General features: G+C 42.6%; 1 protein-coding gene across 3 annotated transcripts in view; it reads right to left on the bottom strand.

The window, feature by feature from the left end:
• LOC310922109 (ribosomal protein S6 kinase alpha-6-like) overlaps window positions 1-23,651 on the bottom strand; it is a 54,536-nt gene extending 30,885 nt beyond the window's left edge. For 2 of the 3 annotated variants that reach the window (XM_083882461.1, XM_083882460.1), the window contains exons 1-2: window positions 23,571-23,651; window positions 15,552-15,611 (exon numbers count right to left, since the gene is read on the bottom strand). In XM_083882461.1, coding sequence (XP_083738587.1) covers window positions 15,552-15,611; window positions 23,571-23,645 — 135 coding nt within the window. In that variant the 5' untranslated portion in view covers window positions 23,646-23,651. Of the gene's footprint in view, window positions 1-5,062; window positions 5,111-15,551; window positions 15,612-23,570 lie in introns of those variants that run through there. The other variant, XM_083882464.1, reaches the window with a different exon arrangement.
• Window positions 23,652-25,011: the final 1,360 nt, after the last annotated feature.

Consider the following 25,011-nt stretch of genomic DNA (forward strand, 5'->3'; position numbering starts at 1 on the left):
AAATTCAGTAAAGCAGAAGAAGAATTAAGAAAAATAGGGGGGAAGTCAGATGAATCAAGGAGATGGAAACTTCCTGATGGGAGACAGTTACTTAATAAGCCACTCACTAAAAAAAATATTAGAAAACATGCATCAAAAAACACACTGGGGTACTCAAGCTTTGTGTGATCACTTTCTAAGGAATTATGGGTGTATTGGGATTTTTGGATTGGCAAAACAAGTAACTGAAAGATGTATAATTTGCCAGAAGGTAAATAAAAAGGTAATGAGAAAAACAACATTAGGAGGTCGAGAGTTAGCTCTCCGGCCATTTCAAAGTATCCAAGTGGATTTTACTGAACTTCCTCAGGTACAAAGATGAAAGTTTTTATTAGTAATAACAGACCACCTGACTCATTAGGTGGAGGCTATTCCCACTGTCAAAGCCACAGCCAATGTAGTATGTAAGACCCTTCTGGAACAAATTATTCCCAGGTATGGAATGGTTAATAGGATAGACTCGGACAGAGGAACACATTTCACATCAAAAGTCTTACAGCAAATAGTTCAAGTCTTGGGAATAAAGTGGGAATTACACACCCCATGACATCCACAAAGTTCAGGTAGGGTAGAGAGGATGAACCAGACTTTAAAGAGAACCTTAACAAAATTAGTAATTGAAACCCAAATGTCATGGGTAAAATGCCTACCTTTGGCTTTACTGAGAGTTCGCACACAACCCAGGTCAGACTTGGGAGTGTCACCTTATGAGATGATGTTTGGATTACCCTTTCTGACCACCCAACATGAAACAGCCACATATGATATAGGAGAGATGAGTGTTAAGAAATATGTCAATACAATTGCAAAAACCCTTGAAAATCTGCGATTAAAAGGAATACTCCCTCAAACTGCACCTTTAGACTTTAAAATCTATAATATTCATCCAGGGGAGTGGGTACTAGTTAAAACTTAAAAAGAACAATCTTTGACTCCACAATGGGAAGGTCCTTTTCAGGTACTACTGACAACTGAGGCTGCGGTCTGGACCAGGGAACGAGGGTGGATCCACGCCAGCAGGATCAAAGGACCCGTGGAAGAACCGAAGGAATGGACTGTAACATCTAAACCGGGTGATACTAAACTGACTCTTAAAAGAGGACTGAGTAATAATGAACTGAGGAGAACCTAAATGACCCAAGAAATATATAAAGAATCATACCTTACTGGGAAATAAGGGCAAACATATCAGTAGTTTCAAGTCCTGTCTAGAAGAACTCCGAAATATCTCCATTATACTCCTCGTGGGGGAAACATTTCCACCTCAAACAGAAGGATTAGGACTTTTTTGGTCAGAGGATTCTCATATTCTCGCCTTAGGACTTATACACAGAAGAAGAGGAGTTACTACTCTCATCAAAACTATACTATATAACCTGCCTGATTCATGCCAATACTGAACATGTTAGCCGGGTTAAAAGTAAAATTCAGTATTGTAAATTCACAAAAGTAACACACCCATTGTATAAAGTGTTGAGGGACAAATTTATTCCCCATCCTGGTAGAACCAAGAAGAGCTGAAATAGTAACTTTGCTTTGTGTATGGGAATTACTAGTGACTGTTGAGTGGGAAAATACCTGAAGAACAGTGGGAAATTACAGTTAAGAAGTGTCAAAGACAATTTGCCTGGGAATCAGCAAAAAGGAAGTGACAAAAAAAATAGAGGGCAAGACTGGGTTGGCCACTGTACTTGCCACCAAGAAGATCATATACTCCTGCTGTGGGTTGCAACCCCAAAGGCATGGAAGGTGGAGGTATAAGCCATACCAGACCTCTGTCATTCCTTCTTCTGTCACTCATTCTTTGTCTTTTCCCTTATGGGATATCGGCAAAGTCATGCCACAGATGCTATCGAAAGTTATACATAGAAAGACACCGAAGTTCCTTCCTTATTACACATTCCCATATCGACAGTCACTGCTATAACCCATCCAAATTAGATAGTTGTACTCATAATGGGAAAAAATATTAGATTGTGGAAAACTTGAGAACAAGTGGTGACAGGTTGGGAAATAAATGTCCAAAAGGAGAAAGATGGATTTGTTTTACATATGCTGTTGGGAGTAAAGCCCAAGATTTAGTAAAAGAGCAACTGGTAAACAAAAAGACAAAGCCAGCACAGCAATCAAACCCGGTACAAATCTCACTCCAGAATTTGTATACAAAACTGGACCAGCAATTAGAAAAAGAAATAGATATCTGAAGACTGGGGAAAAAATCTGTTTGTGGAACTGGGGGAAAGAATAAGCAAGGAACTTAACATAACCAACTGTTGGGTCTGTGGAGGAGCTTTGATGTCAGAGGAGTGGCCATAGAAAGGCAGTAGCTTAGGCCCGGTTGAACTCCTTAAGTGGAACCAGACAAATACAAAAGGGGAAAACTGACCAGAAGGGTGGATTTTAAGCTCAACAGTAATAGGTGAAAAATGTCTCTGGCACACTGGAAAAAACTTTCTTAATGAAGTGGGAAACACTCCCTGTAAAAGATATAAGGTCAGCAATGGAACTTTTACTTGGTGGATACCAGAGAAACCAACTTGGTATTGGACTCAAAAGAAAATAAAAAGGGGAAATTGTGAATATAATAAAGTAGATGGACTTTTTCAATGTAATGACACACAAAAAAAACCCCTATTTCGAGATTCCAGAAATATCCAAATTTTGGGAGAATATAAATCAACAGGAAAAAGATTATTAGAAGGCACCAGATGGCTTATTCTGGATATGTGGAAAGAGAGCATACCCAAGACTCCCCTCTAAGTGGAAAGGGAGCTGCACTTTGGGAATCATACAGCCAGGATTCTTTCTTTTACCAGGACCAAAGGGAGATCAATTAGGGATACCAGTTTATGAGGACTAAAAAAGAAATAAAAGAGATGTAATTGGAGGATTCCAGATATGGGAGGATGATGAATGGCCCCCTGAACGCATATTGGAAACATATGGGCCAGCCACCTGGGCACAGGATGGGAGTTGGGGATATCGGACCCCAATTTATATGCTGAACCGCATCATAAGACTCCAGGCTGTTGTAGAAATAATAACAAACAAAACTGGTCAGGCATTGGAATTAATAACAAGTCAACAACGCCAAACAAGGGCCGCAGTATATCAAAATAGGTTAGCTTTAGATTATTTACTAGCTGAAGAAGGGGGTGTTTGTGGAAAATTAATACATCAGATTGTTGTTTGAAAATAGATGACAATGGAGATGCTGTTCTGGATATAGTCAATGATATCAGAAAAGTAGCTCATGTACCAGTCCAAAAGTGGGAATCAATGCTAAAAAGCAGCTGGTGGGATAATTTACTGAGAATAGAATGGTGGAAAAAACTAGGACTTTTTCTCTTATGTGCTACTGCTGGCCTAATATTTCTTCCTTGTTTAATCCCCTGTTTCATTCAGCTGATTACAAATGTAGTTCAAGGCATGCAAGTGGTAACAGTACCTACAGACTCAAAATTGACTACATCCGGAACAGCTCAAAGGATTATGGTGTTAAAGAAACAAAATTATGTAAAAGACCCCCTTGAAGAAGCAAAATTGATCTATGAAAAAAATGAACAAATAATGGAGGCTAGAAAACAAAAAATATGGCTCAAGCCAAATGAATTATAAAAAAAAAAAAAAAGAGGGAGGAATTGTTATATATATATTATAGAGTTGGCTTTTCGCAAGATGTGTGCTATATGGTTAATAATGTTGTGGTAAGGATATAGAATATAAGTTTTTATTTCTGCTTTTAGAAAATTAGGCATAGTGGTAGTAACTGATGTAACATGCTTAAACTGCCTGTTTGGTCGGGATAACATCCAACGAACATGTAAAGAGGACCCTGCTGTTGATATACCAACTATCAGCATCTACCACCTGAAGAAAGTATGGACCAAGGCCCAAGCTGGAAGCGATAGAAAAGAAAAAAAGACACAGCCACGAAACACACATGCTCTAAAAAGGCAGACCCAAGGAGGAGACATGCAAAACAGTTCCTGGAATATGGAAACTAGTTTATAGAATTTTATGAATATTCATATATTGATATAACAGAAAGGGTATTTAACGAATGTCTCTAAGATAGCAAGGTGTGGACTTGGCTGAATGCCAAGTCACCCGGCCAGCCGTACTTGGCTTTTTTTATCTCCTAATTGTCTTAATTTTTTAATAAACATATTTCTTAAAATTTACCAAAAAGTGAACCTTGTTTTTCACACTACCCAGTGGCCTTGCACAAGAGGGAACTCTTCCGTGCTCCCAACAGCTTCACCAGGAGCCAAGGAGCCATAGGAAACTCTGGGATCAGTCATGATTTGTCACAGCTCCATGGAATGTGGCTCCAAGCACCCGAGAGCTCAGCAACCCTCCTCCTCCTCCTCATTCAAGAGCAGTAGAAAACTCAGACAATCCACTGCTCCTTTCTTTGCTACACATGAGACCACTCTGACACTTTATTTACCCACTCCACACCAGGAAATGTCCAGGCAGCACGTGGGTCTATGCCTAAGACTACATTCTCCAAATCCCTTTGTTATACATGTTGTTATTGTAACACAAAGCAGTATTTACAGCTGGTGACAAGATCTACTTATCCTGGAATCCCAGACTAGTTTGGCTAGGAGGGACCTTAAAGTTCATTCAGTGCCACCCCCTGCCATGGGCAGGGACACCTTCCACTATCCCAGGCTGCTCCAAGCCCTGTCCAACCTGGCCTTGGACACTTCCAGAGACTCTCTGGGCAACATATACCTTCATGACCCTGCTCAAAAATACAAGGATGAGTGTGTTGAGAAATGCTGGCCAATATTTCCATGGGAAGTCAGGCATTTCACCACACACAGGATGAGCATGAAGTTAGTCCAAGGTTTAGCTAGCACACAGAACATTCATCACACTTCAGTATCTCCTAAACAGACACTGGACAAAACCCATGCTCAAGAGGGGCTTACCTGGGATATTTCCACATAAAAGCAAAATTAACATACTGGTGTACATATTAATTCTGTTATAAAAGAGGAGAATTAAGTACCTTTGAGCTGAAGGCACAGCAGTTACACTAAAAACTACAAAGGCAGAACAAATGACTGTAGCAAGAGCAGTATTCAGCACTCTGTATGAAAGGTTCCAGGTTGGCCTGAGCATTTCTGAGGCTGAGAGATCAAATGCTCCCTCCAGCACAGGGAATCTTTCCATAAAGCTCTGCCTCATGCAGCAGATTTTCCCAAACAAGGCATTTACAGTCCTGTGGTGGTTTGGTCAGGAAGTGATTTTTCAGGAAGTTATAGCTTGACAAACCAATTAGAAAGGAATATGTCTGTGAACACACAGAGGGTAAATAATGGAGGATCCTGGGAAACTTCCTTTTCCCTTCTTGCCTTGGAACAGGTAACAGGGCTGGTCCCACTCCGCCACGTGGCCCGGCGACTGGCCGGGCCCCTGGGCCCCCCCACTCCCCCCAGCTGCCAGTGAGGGGGAGGGGAGGCTGCCACTTATGTCTGCCGAGCCCCTGATAGCAGCTCTGGGCACGGTTGGGCTGGCCCTGTTCTGCTGCGGGTCCCTTCCGGGGCCTATGCGCGGCCCAGCTGGCCCCTGCTCGGGCCAGGCTTTTCCCAGGAAGGTGCTGGGACCGGTGACTCCTGGGCCAGGGGAGAGGAGGAGAATATGTCCCTTTCTCAGCCCGGATCAGGTTTCCAGCAGCTGTAAAACATCCTGCCGCTGAGCTGCGGGGGCTGAGCCTCCTCCTCCCCTCCAGTGACTCACAGGCAGAGGAAGAAAAGGGGGGGGAAGGAAAGCCCAGCCTGCTCGAGAGATCATGCAGCTAAGATCAAAGGCCGCTCTGCAGCCGGGCAAGTGGCTCTGCAGCAGCCAGAACCCAAAGACTCTGGCGCAGCCCAGTGAGGCCAGACCCTACCACCTTTGGTCACCGCCAGGAAGAACCATCATGCCCTCTGTAGACCTGGGCAAGATTTAACTCTTTCCTTATACAAATGAAGTTTCCAGAGCGCTAACCCTTCTCTGAGAGAGAGGAAAGGGACAGAGTGAACATAGAGAAGACATGGTTTGAGACACAAAGTCAGCGAGACAGTAAAGTTCTGAGGAATAGCCTCATTTGGCTGGACTTCTCTTGTGAAACCATGGAGACTAGACTATTTCCTGTAACATATGAATGCTGTTTGGGGGGATGCATGGCTCTAGTAAAAAGTTGTGGGCTGATATGATTGAGATTTAATGGAGAATTTTGAACAGAGGAAGGAAAAGTGATATGTGGCCCTTTGCTCCTAGGGAAAAAGGAGATCTCTAGTTCTTGAGATGAAGATGATTTTGGAGATGGAAGAAGAGAATCTTGGTTTTATACTAGAAGAGGCATCTTTAAATGGTACCCTAAATAAGCAGACATGACCCATATGCAGTGTTGGGAAAGCTGCTTATGGGAGGGACTTCACAAAGACAGGTTCCTGGGCAGGTGTCTTTGTGAGAGTTGAGACCCACAAGAGAACTGTTCTACGTTGTCAGTGAGGAATTTCCATGGAAGTTCTAAGAGAGGCTCCTCTCCCAAAGAACTGATGAAAGATTAATTTTAAATGGTGAAACTGATGGAAAATCAAAGGTTTTGTCTCTTTATGTTGTTTGTGGGAAAGTAAACACTTTGTGGGGGGGAGGAAGAGTGTTTTGAAAGTTTAATTTTGATTCTCATTTTCTCCTTTTGGTGTGTGTTAATAAATCTATCTTTGTATCTTGAAGTTTGGGCCTGCTTGCCTTTTTTCTCCTAATCCTATCTCACAGCAGAGTAAACACTCAAACTATCATAAGTCCCTATCCAGGTACTAATTTCCAAAGCCATCTTTGAGACTTAGAGTCTTCTCAGATATTGTTCAAATAAAATTGTTGGAATTCTAGAAACTTAGAATTTGGGGTTTTAGTGTACAGTAATACATATGAGTCAAGATGGAGGATTTTGCATGTTGTCTTTGTGTCCTTCTTCTTCCTTCTTCTTCATGGGTTTGGGTGGTTATTACTGGACCAGAAACATAAATAATATAGGTGTCACCTTGGTATTGGGTACTTATCGCTTAAATAACCTTGGAAAGAGTTAGAAGCACTCCATTTTACCTCATTTCTCTAGCTTGCTAGTTAAGCTCACGGCTCGTGAGACTGTAAATACTGTAAATAGATAAGATATAATAAACATTCCAAGTCCAAACTCGACATCTTCGTTTCCCGTGTTATTCATCCTGACCTTGGAAGAGAAGAAAAGAAGCCAAAACCATCACAAATGGTGCCCATCGCATGAGGAAAAACACCTGCTAGTGCCAGGTCACAACCTCTCTGAAGGAAGAAAACAGTGGAAAGCTGGGAAGAAGCAGCAGAAAGCTAGGAAGAAAAGAAATAAAATCCCCGGGAAAAAAGAAAAAACAGCTCAGCTCCAGGAGCTCATGTCTGTAGGTTGGCTATGGGAACACCGGAGACCAAGGAAAAGAAGCTGACGGTGAAGTCAGGAGTCAGGTAGGAACTCTTTTAAATACTCCTTCAGAGCCAATATGGTATAAAAATGGGAAACCCAATGTTCAAAACACAAAAAGAAGGCCTGGATAGGCTAGAGTCCATGATAAAAAATCACCCTATCTCTGTCTCAAGAGATCAGATCAGAGACCTTCTGATCTGGGTACAAGAATAGTTCTCAAAAGCAGATGCAGAACTGCTTCTTCATCCGTTTCTGTGGGACTCTGTCAGTGTAACACTATAATCAAGCCACCCTTAGAAACAGCACAGCTGCAAAGCTTCTCCCTGTATGAAGGGTAATATATGAGGCAATTTCAAACAGACATGAAGCCGAAAATCACTTCAGCAACACTGAGTCCGCATGGCAGAAAGCAGAGGAAGTACAGGAAGGAGAGGCAGTTTCTCCCCCATCCCATCAGTGTCCGCAGCGTCACTGCCACCTGAAAAATCACTGATGGCTACCCAGCATGAGGTGGGGACAAACCCGGGTGTTAAAGGAAATCCCTGACCCTGTGGAGGCTTTGCCCCAAGACAGAGGACCCCAGGATTTATGGGGGAACAGTACGGAATCAAGCGGATGTGTCCGTACACAAAAAGCGGCTATCAAGCAAATTTCACCACTTATGTTAACTGCACAGCCGGTAGCTGCCCATATCACCTCAGTTATACAAACAGCGCAGACACTGCCGCAAACAACGCAAATCTCGGACACTGCGCAGCAGGGAGTGAACGGTCTAAGTAAACTAAGCGAGACGGACGGTAAAGACCGCTTGCACGGCGCCGGCAAGACGGCACAGCTTGGACCGGGCGAACCGATCCCGCACCTTACAGCAAGCGGACCAACTCCGCAGCGCGGGGCGGCAAGACCCGTGACGCTCGGACAGGGTGGAGCGGCCGAGCTAATCCCCTCGGAGGCGCCTGTAAATAGCGTAGCAGCAAAGCAAGCAGCGGGGCAGACTGGCCCCGCAGCCCGGGGTCGGCGGAGTAACTCCCCCTCACGGGGCGTATGGAGTGGCTCCGCGCGGACCGGGCGGAGTGGGCAAGGCAGCCCCCCCGCACAAGTCAAGCGGAGCGGCGTCGCCAGAAGTGAGCAAAGCCACCCCGTCGGTTCCACAACGAATTTTAAAACCACAAAACGCGGCTGTGGCTTCAGCTACCTCTCAGACCCCAGCAAGGACAAGCCAGGGACAAGAGGAGCTTGCAGGAGGACAGGCAAACGCAGAAGATCCCAGCGACGTAATCGCTGAGTTGAAAAATTCCCAGATGCAACTCGTAAGGCAAAAAGCGGAGAAAGGAGCGATCCCGCCTTCTCCTGCTCAGACAGAGTCGGCAGCTTTTAAAAGAACACTATCCGCAGCTCAGCCAAAGGAAGGCACAATCCCGATAGACAGAGGACCCTATGAATTACTGGGAACGAGTTTGGGACTGGGCGGACCCCCCGGCACACAGAAATCAGCAGTACAAACTGCGCAGGTTACGTGGGCTACGCAAGCAGTGATCGGACACATTGCGTGAGATACGCAAACACCGCAAGATACTGAGGCACCTCTGGCGCTGTTCAGAGCGAGCGAAGCGGTTACACCACCGCCAGAAGCGGCAGGGGCGGCCCCATCACCACCCGGAGCGGGCAGAGACGCGTCGCCATGGCAACTCCCTGTGTACTTCCGTAAATGATTCTATGTACTTCCGCCGACGCCATCTTCTAAGAAGACGTTCGACCTCCTGCTGCAGCGCCACCTTTGGCCGCTTTTATTATGGCACCCTCTGATACTTACACTGCATATGCAACCACTAGCTCTCCACACGGGAGGAGAGGGAATGAATACAACAGTGAAGCCCGAAGAAGGAGTATCTTTGCAAGACACAAATTTACAGAATATAAAAAAAGAATTTGTTCCATTCCATCCTGTTTCAGAAGTCATTTCAAATAATAATGCAAAAGATCCTTCAAGAAACATACCAAATCCAACTAATTGGTCAGAAATTAGAAGAAAGGAATTAAAAGAAGATTTCAACATGGTATCAACACAAATAATGGCCATCCCAGTGAGATTTAGTCCACAAAATATAAATCCCAGATAGATACCATTGACACACGATGTAATTAAAGACCTAAGACAAGCACTTAGAGAGAGTTGTTTGAGTTCTCTCTACTTCAAGCAACTATTGAAAGGCATCTTTAATACTTATGATTTGGTGCCTTATGATTGCAAATACATTGCCACTACAATTGTAACAGACTCACAACACATATTATGGGAAGTCAAATGGAGAAGAGCTCTTATCACATTGCAAGAATTTTATGCTAGAGGCCCAAATACAGCCCTTACATTAGCCCAACTAGCCGGCAATCCGCCTCACGATAAACCCGAAGATCAAGCTATGAGTTTGCCTCAAGATGCGCTCACAGATATCAAAGAAGCAGCTCAAAAACCATTCTGCAAATTCAACCTGAAAGAGCTCCAGAGGGCAGTTACACATAAGTAAGGCAGAGAGTAGCTCAGCCATTCACCTTATTCATAGATCGTCTCACTCAAGCAGTTGAGAGGCAATGCAGTGAGGAAGTAGCACAACATTTAATTCAAAGCCTAGCTTCTGCAAATGCCAATGAAGAATGCAAGCTTGTAATTCATGCCTTACCTGGTGCACAACCAGCTTTACTTCAAATGATAGAAGCCTGCAGCAAGATAAGCACCTCTGCAAATGTAGCAGCAGTCCAAGCAAACATCTTGGGAGAAAAATTTGAAAGACATCAAGAAGCTGCAGATCAGCAAGACAACTCCACAAAAGTAATGGCAGCAGAACTTGCCAGAAGACCATGTTTCAAGTGTGGAAGATTTAGACATCTGAAAAAGTATTTCCTAGAGTCTGCAGAAAGTGCAAGAGCATTAAGTTGTTGCCCAAGATGCAGAAAAGGAAAACACTTTGCAAGTCAGTATCATTCCAAAGTGGATGTGGATGGAAAACCTCTAGGGAAACTCCAAAAAGAGCGTAGCATGCCAATGCGATGACAAAAGCAATGGTGGTGACTGTTGGAAGTTAAGTTTGCTCCTTTTTTAAAGATTTTTTTCCCCATAAGTTACCAAAGAGACTAAGTGTTGGATACTTAAGAGTACTTGACCAAAACAAAGAGGTGGCCAAAGCTCAGTTGGGGAGGTTTTTTCTTATCTGTTCTAACTCCAGAAGAGAGGAAGTAACTGCCTTCCCTGATAACAAGCCAGCTGTTAAAAACCGGGTGGGGTATTGTCTCTTATCTCTGTTCAGCCTTTCACTACCCCCATGGGAATATCTTCTGTTAACGCACCATTAAAGCTCACCAATGGCATGACACATTTCATCATCCTATTGTAAAATGCTCTACCAGAGAGCAGAAGGCAAACCATTTCTACCCAGATAAAAAAAGAGCCACAGGTGTCACCAGGCACTCCGGTGTTCCCACGAGACTCCCAAAGGAAGACTGGACCCACCTCTGGACCCCTGGCTCCACAGAACCATCTCTGCTTCCAACAGGACCACATCTGCCACTCCAGGAGGGCTGACTTTGGACTATTTCCAATGCCCTGACTAACAGGGCGTCAGGTTGCATTTCTGACTCTGTCAGGGTTTTCTGGGATTCCTTGTTTGTTTGTTTGCTTATTCTTTCGTACTGTGACATTTGTATTTTTTTTATATCCCTAGTAAAAAACTGCTATACCTATTCCCAAAATCTTTGCCTAACAGCCTTTTAATTGCAAATTTATAATAATTTGAAAAAGGAGAGGAGGGGGCTTACATTCCAAGGGAGACTCCAATCTTCCTTGGCAGATACCTGTCCATTCAAACCAAGACAGTGATTCATCAGCACAGGACCCCTCAAGACACACAATATGCAAGGAACCCCAAGCAACCCAGAATTGCTGCCCCCAGGGGCACAATGCGAATTGGCAACTTCCAAATTAACATACTTCATGAATGAGAATCATGCAGTGATATCCACAGGAGTCACTGGAACACCATGGAAGAGACAAGACATTTTAATTATAGGCAAGAACAGAAGCAGCATTTTAGGGCTCATAATTCATCCAACAATCATTTCAGCAAATCAGAATGAAGAGTTGACAGTTGTCTCAAGCCTTACAAGCTCCGTTGATTATTCCAGAAAATACCCCGATAGCTAAAGCCATTGCTTTACCACTCAATGCAATAGAACAAGTCATGCCAATAGCGAGTCAGCAGACAGCAATTGAAAGTGAAGACATGGAGGCTCATGTCGTCTAGATAAAGCAAATAAGCCAAGACCAACCACATATAACCTGCAACTTGACACTAAATGACAAGACAATTGCAACCACAGGCATGCTAGATACAGGGGCATGTAAAAATTATTTCTTATATCTTTTGGTCCAGAGAGTGGGATTTGTGACACCTCAGAAATCTCTCTTGGGGATAAGGGGAGCCTCTCTATGCATGCAGAGTGAAAATCCAATTATTGTTACAGGACCAGAAGGAAAAGCAGTAATCATTTGTTCTTTTGTTGTGCAAAAACCCATTACAGTATGGGGAAGAGACTTACTTTCACAATAGTGTCATTTACTATATTTAAGTTTTAGTTAGGTTATATTTTAGTACTCTATTACTATTAAAAGTAATTTCTGTATGGTTTAGTTTAAGTTTGGGCCCTGTTAAGTATAAGTTAAATCTGAGATTAAGATTTATGAAGTCTAAGTGATAATAGATTTATATCTTATTAAAGTTTTATTCCACATAGGTTTTAAAGTATCTTAGATTTTGTTAAAATATGTTTATCTAATTTGCAAAGTTTAGTTGTTTTTTCTTGAAAATAAGACAGCTTTGACTGAAACAGCTGTGATGAAACACTGAAAAGCTTATTTGTGGATAGAAGAAGACAATTTTTACATCGTGGTTGTTATTGGTTGTAAGCGGTTTTACTGGGTTTTTCTGTATTTTATCTTAAGGTCATAAGTACATAATGGTTTAGAAAAGTGTTATCTCAACTTCCTAGGATGACTAGTGCTGATATATTAATTACACAATGTGAATTTGTTAATTTTCTATATTTATAGTTGACTTTGTATATGTTTTAACATCTCTTTCTGTAATTATCTAAAAGATACGTATCATTTCAGGATCCTTCCTTATGTTCTTTAGCTGCTTAAGAATTTCATAACTACTATTGTTAAGAGTTTTGTTTTAAAAATGTATTAAAGGACATGACTCTAGTATAAAGCCAGGGTCCTGACCACACCTTGACTTTAACTAGATGGGATGCTTTTACCAACAAACCCAGATGTTTTCTGCACCAAAAAACTAGATACAAGTCACTTTAACTTGACAATTTAACCTTATAAATATGATAGCTAGACCAACTTGTAGAGTGAACCTGAAAACCTTGCCCGGGACAGGATATCCAGGTCCTTAGTGGAAAGGGGTTCTTCAGCTGTTGCAGACTCTAGAACAATGGGACAGTATTTTGGTAATTAACAATCATTCAACTTTACATGTGTTATTGTTAACAGTCATTAATTACGCTTGTCATCTGAAATATTCTTAGTTGTTGTATCTAAATTTCTTCCTAATTGTTTTCAGTTTTTAACAAGAGTTATGCATTTTTCCATCAAGGTACACTTTCTCTATTAACCAGTGGCAAAGAGCTTGCTTCTGTTTCTGCAGATACAGAACCCAAGTGGACTGCAGCAAAGAATGTAAAGTCATATCAAGCACAGAAACACGCTGACAACTCCAAGAACAGAAAAGCAAACATGCAAACGTGAACTGAACAGAGACTGTACCTGACGGCAGACGTCTCTTGTCCCGCATGCAAGAACTGTGAACCTTGAGTTTTGTGACAGTGTTAAAAGTGTGGGAGTTGTTGGTATCTGTTGCGGGTTAAGTTTGTTCCTTTTTTACTCTAAAGAACTTTTTTCCCCATAAGTTACTAGGAGACTAAGTATTGGGTGCTTAAGGGTGCTTGACCAAAACAAAGAGGTGGAGTTTTTTGGGGCAGGTAAAGGACAGAGCTGGAGGCAGCTTGACTTCTTGGGGTTTTCGGCATTCGGAGAGAGAGAACAGCCAGGCTGCTGCTTGCTGCAGGAGGAGTTCACTGTCACCAGAAAGTTGGGCCCTGGGAAATCTACCATCATCTGCTCCCCTGCCCTGGAATTCTGAGCTCCTCTGCTGCCCTGCTGGAGCTGGGCCAGCCCTGCCCCGCCATCGTGGCTTCTTCGGCGCTGCTCCTTTTGCTACAGTGTGACCCTGCACCCCCCTGCCCTGCTGGGACACCCTGCCATTCCAGTCACCAGCCTGGGACTTTCCACCATTCCAGCTTGGTGCTCTGAGGGTCCTGCAGGGGCACCGAGACCAAACTGCCCTGGGTTTTGTGAAGCAAAGCCCTCAAGGTCCTTGGTACTGTTTTGTTATTAATGCTGTAGTTATTGTTTTTGTTTGCTTTGTTATACATACGAGTAAAGAACTGCTATTCCTATCCCCAAATCTTTGCCTGAAAGCCTCTAACTGCAAATTTATAATTGGAAAAGGGGGGGGGGGGGTGGTTTACATTCTCCATTCCAAGGGAAACTTCAGCTTTCCCTGGCAGATACCTGTCTTCCTAAACCAAGACAGTATCATACAGCTCTATTGGCACAAGCGTGGTGTACATCATGTTATGATTTAGAATCCCAAACTAAGTACAAAGCCATTGAATTTTTAGTTACAGTGGGTCACGAAGAAGAAAACAGTTCTCATCTTCCTACTCTTCTGGAGGAACGTAGAACAGAATTTTTGAGAGAATCAAAAGAGATTCACATATGTGGAGTTGAATACAAACAAAACAATTTAGTGCCATATCTTTGGGTGGTTCCAGAACAAATTTGGGGAAAAAAAAACCAAAAAAGGAATGTGCTAAAAGATTTGCTTGGAAATTAAGAATGAAAAAGAAAATGCCTCAAATCAAAAACTAACCAAAGAAAATCATAGAGTTATATCAGGTATCATGTTCATATCTTGTTTTGTTTGCCTTCAGCAATGCAACCTTACCTTACCTGTTAATCAACCAAAGACCAAAGTTTGGAGATCAGTAATATTGTAGAATTCCTTTGTTAGATGATAGTTTAAGAGAAATATGGAGTTCTATCAAAGGTTATGCTCATGCTTTTCGCTTACTTGCTTGTAGTAGTGCAAATTTACTAGTTACACAACCTAAAAAATATCTAGGAGACTTTAGCTAGTCCATCAGATTTAGATAGAATATGTCTTTCCTGTACAATCCTAGAAAAGACACTTTCCACTTGTTTAATTAGCATGCCAGTAGATGCATGAGGCTTGTGAATTCCTCACCTTCCCAAGGCATCTTTTGAACCTGAAGAATTAGACATCACTAATTCTGTAAACATGATTTTTTCGTGCCAAATTTAGCTATACAAGAAAGGTCAATCTATAGTCAAGGACATTTCTTTCTTCCACTCTAGGGAGTGGTAAGTCAAGAAAAATGAAGCAGTCAAAGCAGTCTTCATGGTTCAAACAAGAGGGGGAGATGTTTGAATCCTAGAAACTTAGAATTTGGGGTTTTAGTGTACAGTAATACATATGAGTCAAGATGGAGGATTTTGCATGTTGTCTTTGTGTCCTTCTTCTTCCTTCTTCTTCATGGGTTTGGGTGGTTATTACTGGACCAGAAACATAAATAATATAGGTGTCACCTTGGTATTGGGTACTTATCGCTTAAATAACCTTGGAAAGAGTTAGAAGCACTCCATTTTACCTCATTTCTCTAGCTTGCTAGTTAAGCTCACGGCTCGTGAGACTGTAAATACTGTAAATAGATAAGATATAATAAACATTCCAAGCCCAAACTCGACATCGTTTCCCGTGTTATTCATCCTGACCTTGGAAGAGAAGAAGCCAAAGCCATCACATAAAATGATGGGTTCAGAAGTTATTAAAGAGCAGGCAATGCATAAATTTTGCTTCAACAGGAGGTCATGCTAATGAGTGGCTGAAGTGAGCAGGAATCGAACACTTACGTGGTAGGAATATGGTTCACCTTCTTCCATAGGCTCATCTGCCATTTTAAGGCCATTTAGCTGGAGAGGGGAATGCAGGAAAAAAAAGGCAAAAAACATAATTGAGACCCAGCAATTTCAAATTAATAAGAGTTTGAAATTTGACCAATTTACATTTCAGAGCACACAAGTGAAAACTGGTGGTGGGGTTGCTCTAATTTAAAGCTGTAGTTTCAAACAAACACTACTACTCAGTAGTTGTATTTAGCATCTCCCTTATGTATTATTTACCATCTCCCTTTGTAAATGCCATTTTTATTATTATTATGCCAGTGTTATTTAATTGGTATTAATTTAAAACTCCTTTAAATCTACAGATACCACCCCTACAGGATGACACTAATGCAGGATTCCTCAGTTATGCATGAAACTTATGCTGCAGATGATTTTTAGAAACCTAGGGTCTTCTAATGAAAATTAATTTGCAGTTTAAACAGAAAAGATGCAAAAATGATTCCAAGCCTTTTTGAAAATACCAAGTTCACAGTTGTAGTAAAAATAAAAAAATTAAAAACTTACTTTAAGCACTCTCTAAATCACAAATAATTCAGTGCTGAAAATAAATAAAAAAATACCAAACCCCAGAAATATGAAGGACATGCTCTGTTCAGACATGCAAAGCATTCATTAAAAACTGGAAATACCCGACAAAAACAGGTGAATGCCATTATGGATTTTGCTAGTAATAACTGCTAATTTATTTATATATTAATTGTTCAGCATCTCTACCTTTATGTGGCACAGGTCTCACACTAAAATACTAACTAGAAATGACATAAAAAACCAAACTTTTTTTTTCTGAAAACAGAAGTTGAACAAATTAAATTCCTAGGCTGGGTAACGACTTTTTTTTTCTTGTACTTTTGAGTTTTTCTAAAATCCCTGCCTAAGATACTGGAATATGGTATTGCTGTCAGCATGGGAGTTGGTAAAACACAGGACTACAACGAAATGCCCCACAGATTCCTCTGTTCAGAACCAAACTCAGAATCTGAAGGAACAGGTGGGGCTGCAGGGACAGGTTTGTACCATGACTGTCACCCAGGCAAACCCTCAACCACTTCCACTGCTGCTACAGACTCCTGCCTTTGAGAGCTTTCAAGAGCTAATTCACAAATTAATGCTTTTGATAAAATTAAATCTCCAATTTTTGTAGCAAGATACTGACAACTGATTTTTGGACTATATCCTCACTGGGAAAACAAAAACAAAAACAAACAAACAAACAAAACCCCCCAGAAAAACAGATCAAAGAAATAGCACAAAACTTCATTTATTTTCACTCTACAAGTTTCTATTTATCATAACTCAGTTTAACCAATGGTACCTCCAACCCATACCCATCATTCATCTCTCATGTGTTGCCACCTGAATTCTAACAGCCAAAAATCACTCATGCATTACCCTGGATCCAGAAACCAAAGCCACTCATTCACTACATAACTTATTTGTTTTTTTGCAAAAATATTTTTTTCCAAATTAGACAGTGGGAGGGACAAGACACTCACGATGGTTGCTATTGCACAAATTAACTGAATAAATCCAGAAGTAACACCAAAGTTCAGCCCAGCTCTGACCTCCAACCTCATTTCCATGCAATCTCTTTTCACAACACGATAAGATTACATTCAAGTGTGTACCAATGTGAAGCCCACCAAAATTGTCCAAAAAGCTTATTTAGAACTAGAAATAAACTGGGTTTCTACTCCAGGTACTCAGAAATGTCATAACATTGTACCTTCAGGGACTTTAATTCAAAGTGATTTTATTGTGCATTTCACCTTTTCTTTCTATAAATATGGGCAACATTTTCCAAGTTCTGTTACTTAAATTTAAGCTCTGGAACCAATGCTACCAGCCAAAAGAACTGTAGATACACTGAAAACAATATAGATACAAAAAATGGGGCTGGAATGGGGTTTTGAACCCAAAATCAGTGTGTTATTTCATCTAGGTTGTTCCTGAGAACACCGTTTAATGTATTTCCCACTTGCTGGCAAATCAAGTACACTAAGCTATTGGATTTTTATGGCAGGTAATCATCTTAATTAACAATTTCCTATCATGCACTTTTCCCTTTCACTGTTGCTCCTTGGTCTGTGTTTGTTTTTTCCTGTCCAGTCTCTCTGTACTGATACAGACTGGGACACCTGCCAATTTGTAGTCCAAAGAATTTGATGTTCAAAGGCATGAATATGCTTTTATTACTTGATACACACAACTACATTTTTGCCATATTTGTTTGTGAAGTCTGGTCACTGTCCATTTAAAAGAAAAAAGGAACAAAAATCTGCAAACTTGTTGGTATATACCCCAAAGTCTGGTAGCTTGTTAAGTAATTCAGCTAAAAAAAAGTCAATGACAAAAATCAAATCATTACTGTCTTGTAGAGTCACTTAATTGGCCAAGTTTCAATAACCAGAAGCTGGCAAAAAAAAAAAAAAAAAAAAAAAAAAAAAAAAAAAAAAAAAAAGTGACAGTTAATACTTATTTCCCACCTCTGTGGAAACCAGATAACAAAATGCAGCTTCTACAGCTAAGTGAGGCTCCTTTTAGTGATTTATTCATGAATATTTATGCATAAACATATATAGAACAGAACAATTTTAACCTCTAAGTAATTACTTACTAAATATCTACAAATGCACAAATTTAATTTATTATTGAGAATTAAAAAGCACAGCTCTCTATAAAAAGAACAGGTGAAAGAAGCCAGTACTATGATTGTGAAGGAGATTCCTTCATCTTTCAATCATTTTGCTGTTCAGTGCTGCTCAAGTCCTACAACTGAACATTTTAAACATTAACTCCCATGAAAACACAAACTGAACTCAGACATTTAGGCAAACAGTGACAATACTTTCCAAACGCACATTCTGGAAATGACACAAAGTACCCCATGTTGTTGGTTAGTATAAAATAACAAAAGGAACTATCTAAATAGATGAGCTCAAAGTTTAGGTCAGAGCACCTGGCAGGTCGGACACTTCTGCAGAGATGCAGGCTGAGGGTCCCAACTGCCTCACAGAGAGCAATGTGCCTCTGGATTTAAGTAGTGTCATGGATCCCATGGCTAGGACCATCCCTGTTACCTTGGGAGAATATCCAAAGGGCTTCTGTGGGCTGAAAAAAGGTTTAATGACTATTGCACATGTTTTTCCTCTGATTAGTACAGCAGAACAGAGGATTCCCAGTATTACCAAAGATTTGAACCATCTGCCCTCCCCCATATTAAGGATGTTTTCACTGTTTACATGGTAAATGCCTTAGGACCTGGTGGGTTTACAGGTTTTGGCTGAAAGAAGCCAGGCAAAGGTCAGCAGAAATGCCTAATCCCAGGAAAAGCAGTGGAAGATGTAAAGTAGGTTCATCCTGCCCTGGTTTTACATGTCTTCACTGAGGCATCCAAACAGAATTTTAAAAATTCTAGAAAAAGCAGAACTGGGAATTTCATCATCATACTATAATTAGAAGTAAAAAGCAATATTCAACACTACTCACCTAAAACCTTGTCTGGCTTCAAACAGGTAAAGTTCTACCCAAGGCTCACCAAGACCTCCTGTATCCTCCACAGCTCCTCCTTCCCTGGGCTCCATTTGGGAAGTTACTGTGGTGTTCCCAGAGCTGCACCTCAGTTCTCCCACATGAACACAGGAATAAGCAGTTTCCTTCCCCACACACAGAAGGAATGCTTCAAATACTTATTTTAAAATATTTGAGTGGAAGCTTACATCGGAAATCCCAATTATGTCAAAAAGACTTTGAAAAAAATATCCTGACAGGATGACCACATTTGTTCCTCATTTATTCTTAATTACATCTATAGAGAGTTTGTATCATTAATTAAATTAGCAACACATTGGCCTACTGAGGATTTCCTGAGATAGGTCTGAAGAATTTGAGGGTTCTGGGCACATCCACTCCCCACCTGCACAAACTCCGGGCCAGTCCCTCAATTTCCCCCACAACGGGAAGAGGGCTCTAACCTCCCTCACACTTTTTAACACACCAAGTAAAAGAGGGAGATAAAGGCAATCTAAAACACCTGAAACCCATAATCAATTACCAGGGAGAGCTACAAAGTTCTTTTCCTGTGGCAAATAAATCATACATTCAGACAGGACACCAAACCTTCAGCAACATATAATTAGTGATTTTAAAAGAACATTTTGATCCTTCCCATTATCAGATCAAGGGAGAATTACGTGTGCCTCCAAGTTATAGCTCTGACAAGACACAAAGCTGACCCCAAGTACAGGGATCACTGAATTAGCAAAGGACTTGAAATCTTTTAATTCCTGCCAGTAAAGCAACAATTTCAAATTTTTTTCTTAATGTAGTGAAGTACTACATAAATAGCAGAATTCTACCTATGATGAGTAAACAAATCATACCATTCTTTGCATTTAGGGTTATTGTGAAGTGTCTCCAAAGGTATCCTGTGGGAAGCAAGGTGAGCTACCAGCAAGACTCCTGGCTCCTGTCAAATACTCAGAATACTATAGCAGATTTCCAAAATTAGTGTCAGAAGTGGTAAATAAACCCACCATCATTATTACTGTATTGCAGTCCTTCTCAATGCATAAAGACACTCATTGTTTCTCCTTTAAGAGCATTAACGTGAACACTTTTTTTTTTAAAAGGCAACCTGTTCTTCAAGATCTTTACAAAATCTGTACATTGTTGCAATGGCTGAGGGCACTCAAATTAGGGGCAATGTTTTACTTTCTCTCCTTAACAGAACACCAGCCGATTGTGGAGATTCTGAGATGCACAAAACTAGGTAGAGCTGAGTCATCCAAGTCACTGCCAGTAATTACTCACAAAGGAGTTATGCAACTCCTAACACTGACAAAATTCAGTGGCTTTTGACAGACCAGGCTCAGAATGTGCTCCAGAGGATGGACTGAAAACACTGGCCAAAATCAAAGATGTATTTATTTCAACTGGCAAAGGCAGCAGCTTATGCACAACAGCAGCAGAGCTCAGCTCACGAAAATGCCTTTTGAAGGGCAGCAACTTTCAATGCAGCCCCGTTTTCCAGCAGAACACTTTAGTTTTCAGCCACTTTTTTTGTTTCATCCTTGTCTTGCTTGTCACAATCATGCAATTAAGCAACTGGTTCTTGAAGTATTTATTGCAAAAATAAGTACTTGAGAAGGAGGTTGCATTTATGCAATTCACAATATTCATTACTTGCTTACAGCAATTACACAGCTCATTGTAAATGCAATCCTCCCAGTTCAAGGGGCAGAAAGTGCCCAAATTCCTGTATTCCACACAATTCCAACTATTTCTGCATTTCATTCAGCTTGGTCAGTAAAATGTTAATGTCTACTTTCCTGTTTCTTTGTAGATTGTAATTACATTTTAGTAATCTACAACAGTTGATTATGATCAACACCCTCGTACCTATTTTTATTACCATGGAAATACTTATTAATCAAATATCCAGAGGGAAAGAAGTTCACTGAATATTTAAACTTTAACAGCACAACACTGATCCTTCCTACCTAGGCTTAAGGAATTGCCAGAGTCACAAAACAACTTCACAAGTGATACTGTCACAGGAATATAAACACAGCAACAGCACAGTGCACAGCCCCAAATCCTCAGCACCTCAAAGACCCCCCCCCAAAAAGGACAAAACAATTCAATCCTGACCTTCAATGATTTCTTCCAAAAGTTCATACTGTTCTCGTGACTTGAAGCATGAAAATTTGTTTCCTACTTTCAAGATCACCTCCTTTCCTTGCCAGGTGTTTTCACTCTAAGTCAACACAAGTGCTACTGGAAATGCACTTACTGCTAATAACAAAATCCTAAATTTAGTCAACAAGCAGAGTCCTCAAAGAAAACCATTCCTCTGATTTTTCCTCCTGTGCCACAGCTGATGGACAAGAGCACCAGAAGGCAGAAGTTAATCTTCAAAATAAAAACCTATTTCACAGTAGCTCTGTTGACTGTAGTTCCAGCAAGGCCAAGGTCAGAGATCTTTCAGACTGCCAATAAAAGGCTATAATGAATACTATGAGCTATACTTAATTCTATAAAATTTAAGCCGAAACTAAAATTCATTTGGACATAAAATACACCTTTGTTGAATCCTCAAGCCATATGGATGTAGAAATCCAACAAGTGAGAAGTGCAACACATTCCTGACATCACATATAGAAAGGGTTATGACAACACAAGTATTTGTTCCTGGAATTTGGGAACTTCACACTCAATTTGAAGAAACTGGTTTGGCACAAATGGGCTTTAAGTGCTGCTGGCCAAACCTAATACGAACACAACAAACACCAGGTCTCCTTTTAATCAGAGCACAACTGGAGAAGCTTTACACAGACCTTATGAAATAGCTCAGGTACAGGCCTGAGGAAAATACATTTTAAAGAGTGACTGGCTGCTTTCAGTTGCCTTCAGATGTTACACAAGCACAGAGCCCTTTCAGCTGGACACCCCTGTCCTGTGCTCTGCTGGCTCCCCTTGCTGGGGGGACTTGTCCAGCCAAAAAACACCCAGGGATGCACACCCCAGTTCAGCTGCAACACTACACTTGATTATTTTAGCACTGATACATCATAATTTCCTAATATTTCCTAAAGAACTGATCAACAGAACTAAGAAAGTTCGCAGACCTTCGCTAAGTTTCAAACCTCAATTATAAAAAACTACTTTTACAAACAATATAAACAAATAAGCCTTAACACTTCTGCTGGCTTTCTGATTCTGTAGATTCACTAACATAATTAGGAGTTCTCTAATATTAAGGTAGAGGGACCGCAGCAAGTATTATTAATCATTAGAACATTTTAAAGTGTTAGAGTGTAGCAGCCACGGCATAAAAATGCATATCCAGTAATTATAGTACTTTGCAGTGGTACTAAAATCCCCAAATACTAAAAGCACTAAGAAATTTGGGGTTTTTTTCCCCTTTCAATTTTTATCAGGAAAAAAAAATTCAACAAGACCCTTTAAAGGACATCCTTTCTCTCTTGCACACTTTGTACTTTGAGATGATTTTGCTACAGACCCTTTTCACTTACAATAAGAGTCTGGTGCACTACAGAAAGCAAGTCTGACCAGTTTTAAGCAGCTTTATTTAGATAACATCTTTTGTGTGTCTAACAGAACTAGGTGTAATCTTTTATTTGTCATAGCTGACGATACCTGATATGCAACCCTTCACTTCTGATTTCAAAGCGCAAGAGTTTTAATACTCGAGCACAACGTTCTGCTGAGACACAGCAATCATTGCAACAGAACCAGTTTTACCTTTTATTTTCTTTTAAATTGCATTTACTCCTTGCTGATGAAGCACCTCGAGCACTAAGCAATACCTCGAAGTCGTTCCTCATCCTTTAGCATGTTTAAGCATCCAAACCTCAGCCAGGCACTCCCGGTTCTCTCAAGTCGTTATGTGTATGAAAATTAATGTATAGTTATTCCAGGAGAAGGCAAAGGGACCTCCGTAGTGACAACCTACCTGAATGTGCAGCCACATTAGCGCGAGCAAATTACCATCAGAACTTAAAGTAACTTTTCACAGGACCTACGGCCATAAAAGTGAGTTTACTACCCCTTGGATGCTACGTGGGGATGGACACCTGTGACACGAAGCAGCCGGGAGGGGACACAAAGCACCGGCCTCCCCCGGGCGCCGGTCCAGCTACCTCCACACGTGTCACGGCCCGCGCCCGGGGGGCACGGGCGGGCCCGGGGCGGCCGCGGGGCTGCGCGGCGGCGGCGGCCAGGCCCGCGGGACGGCGGGGGCCACCTGCTGCGGGCCAGGGCCGGGCGGCGGGACCAGGCAGGGCGGGCGCGGGTCGCGGCCGGGCGCAGGCCGGGGAGGTGGGGGCGCGGCGGGCAGGCTGAGGGGGCAGCGAGGAGAGGCCGCGGGAGACCGAGCCGGGCGCAGGTGCCGGCGGGGCGCGGAGCCAGACCGCCCCGTCCCCCCTCCTTCCGTCCCGCACTGACCTCGGCGCCGCTCACGTACAGCTCCATTTTGTGGCAGGGCTGCGGCTCGTCGTCCAGCGGCGCGCACGGCACCATGTCCCGTCTGTGGGGCCGCGGCGGCTCGGCCGCTGCCGGTGGCCGTGCGTAGCGGCGCGGGGCCAGGCGCGGGGCGCGGGCGCTGCCAGCCGGCGAAGGCGGCACCGCGCTGCGCTGCCCCGCGCACGCCCCCAACATGGCGGCCCGCGGGGGCGGGGCCTGCGCCGCACCGCGGTGACGTCAGGGCGGGATGGAGAATCCCCTGCATGGGGTTGAGTGACGCGCGGTGACGCGTCATTGGGGCCGCAGGCAGGTGGCGCCGCGCTGAGGAGAATTGGGGATGGAGGGATTGGGGATGAGGCACAGGCCTGAGGGGGATTGGGATGGATGGATGGATTGGGGGTGAGAGACACAGGATGAGGTACGGGGATGAGGGAGTTGGAGGTGAGGACACGAGACTGCGGGGACAGGTCTGAGGGGGATGAAGGCTGATCAAGGGATTGGTGATAAGAGGATTGGGGATGAGGGGACGGGTATGGTTGGGGGCAGGTTCGAGGGGACGCAGACTGTCAGTGATCGGCGCTAAGGGGCACTGGCTGCGGGCCCGGCATGGGGAGGCTCTTCCTCCCACAGAACTGACAGAGGGGAAGGAAAAAAACAAAACAAAACAAAAACCCCAAAAGTTTCATTTGGTTTTGTTTTTTCCAAATTTGCGAGGTGTGGGGACAGGAAGCGCGGGCGGCGGGGAGGCACAGCCCGGTCCCCACGGGGCCTGCGACGGTGGGAAGCGAAAAGTAGCCGGGGCAGCAGCGGAGCCGCCTCGCTGCGGTGACAACAAACCGGCCCCGACGCCTTTGTTTGGAGGCATGTGTTCGGAGAGAAACACAGCGGCGCTAGGAGACGGGGGCAGGAGAAAAAGCGTGCATGAAAAAATAATATTCCCCCTTCACCGTTTGATTTTAGGAGCTGGAAGACACTAGATGATACTGTCAAAAGTATGTTTTTAAAGGATAGAAAACTGCCTCAATGACAGTTTGTATTTGAACACACTATGTCTTATCAATAAGCCCTGCCCTTTAGATAGAGCAAAGGAAGACTCAAACCGTTCTTAATTGCCAAATAATTTTGATGAAATGAGCACAAACAAGGGAACAAGCTGGTGCACCCCATAGCTCAAACACTTTCCATGCTGAATTTTTGGCTCAGAAGTCAACCACTGCACAGACAAGTGTAGGATGCTGTGCTGCTGCAGTCCTTGATTAAATCTCATTCCCAGTCCCCCAAAGCTCCCCATTCCCGGTTCCCTGTGGCTGAAGAGTGAATGTGTCACTGCAGCAGCCGCCAGCTGGCACGTTAGCATTTCCATTGCAAGCCTATTTTTAAAGGTCTGGAACTCACCAATGGAAGACAAATGTTTTGGAGTGTG

Source organism: Zosterops lateralis, assembly GCF_965231275.1.
Source record: "Zosterops lateralis genome assembly, chromosome: W".
Taxonomy (NCBI): Eukaryota; Metazoa; Chordata; class Aves; order Passeriformes; family Zosteropidae; genus Zosterops; species Zosterops lateralis.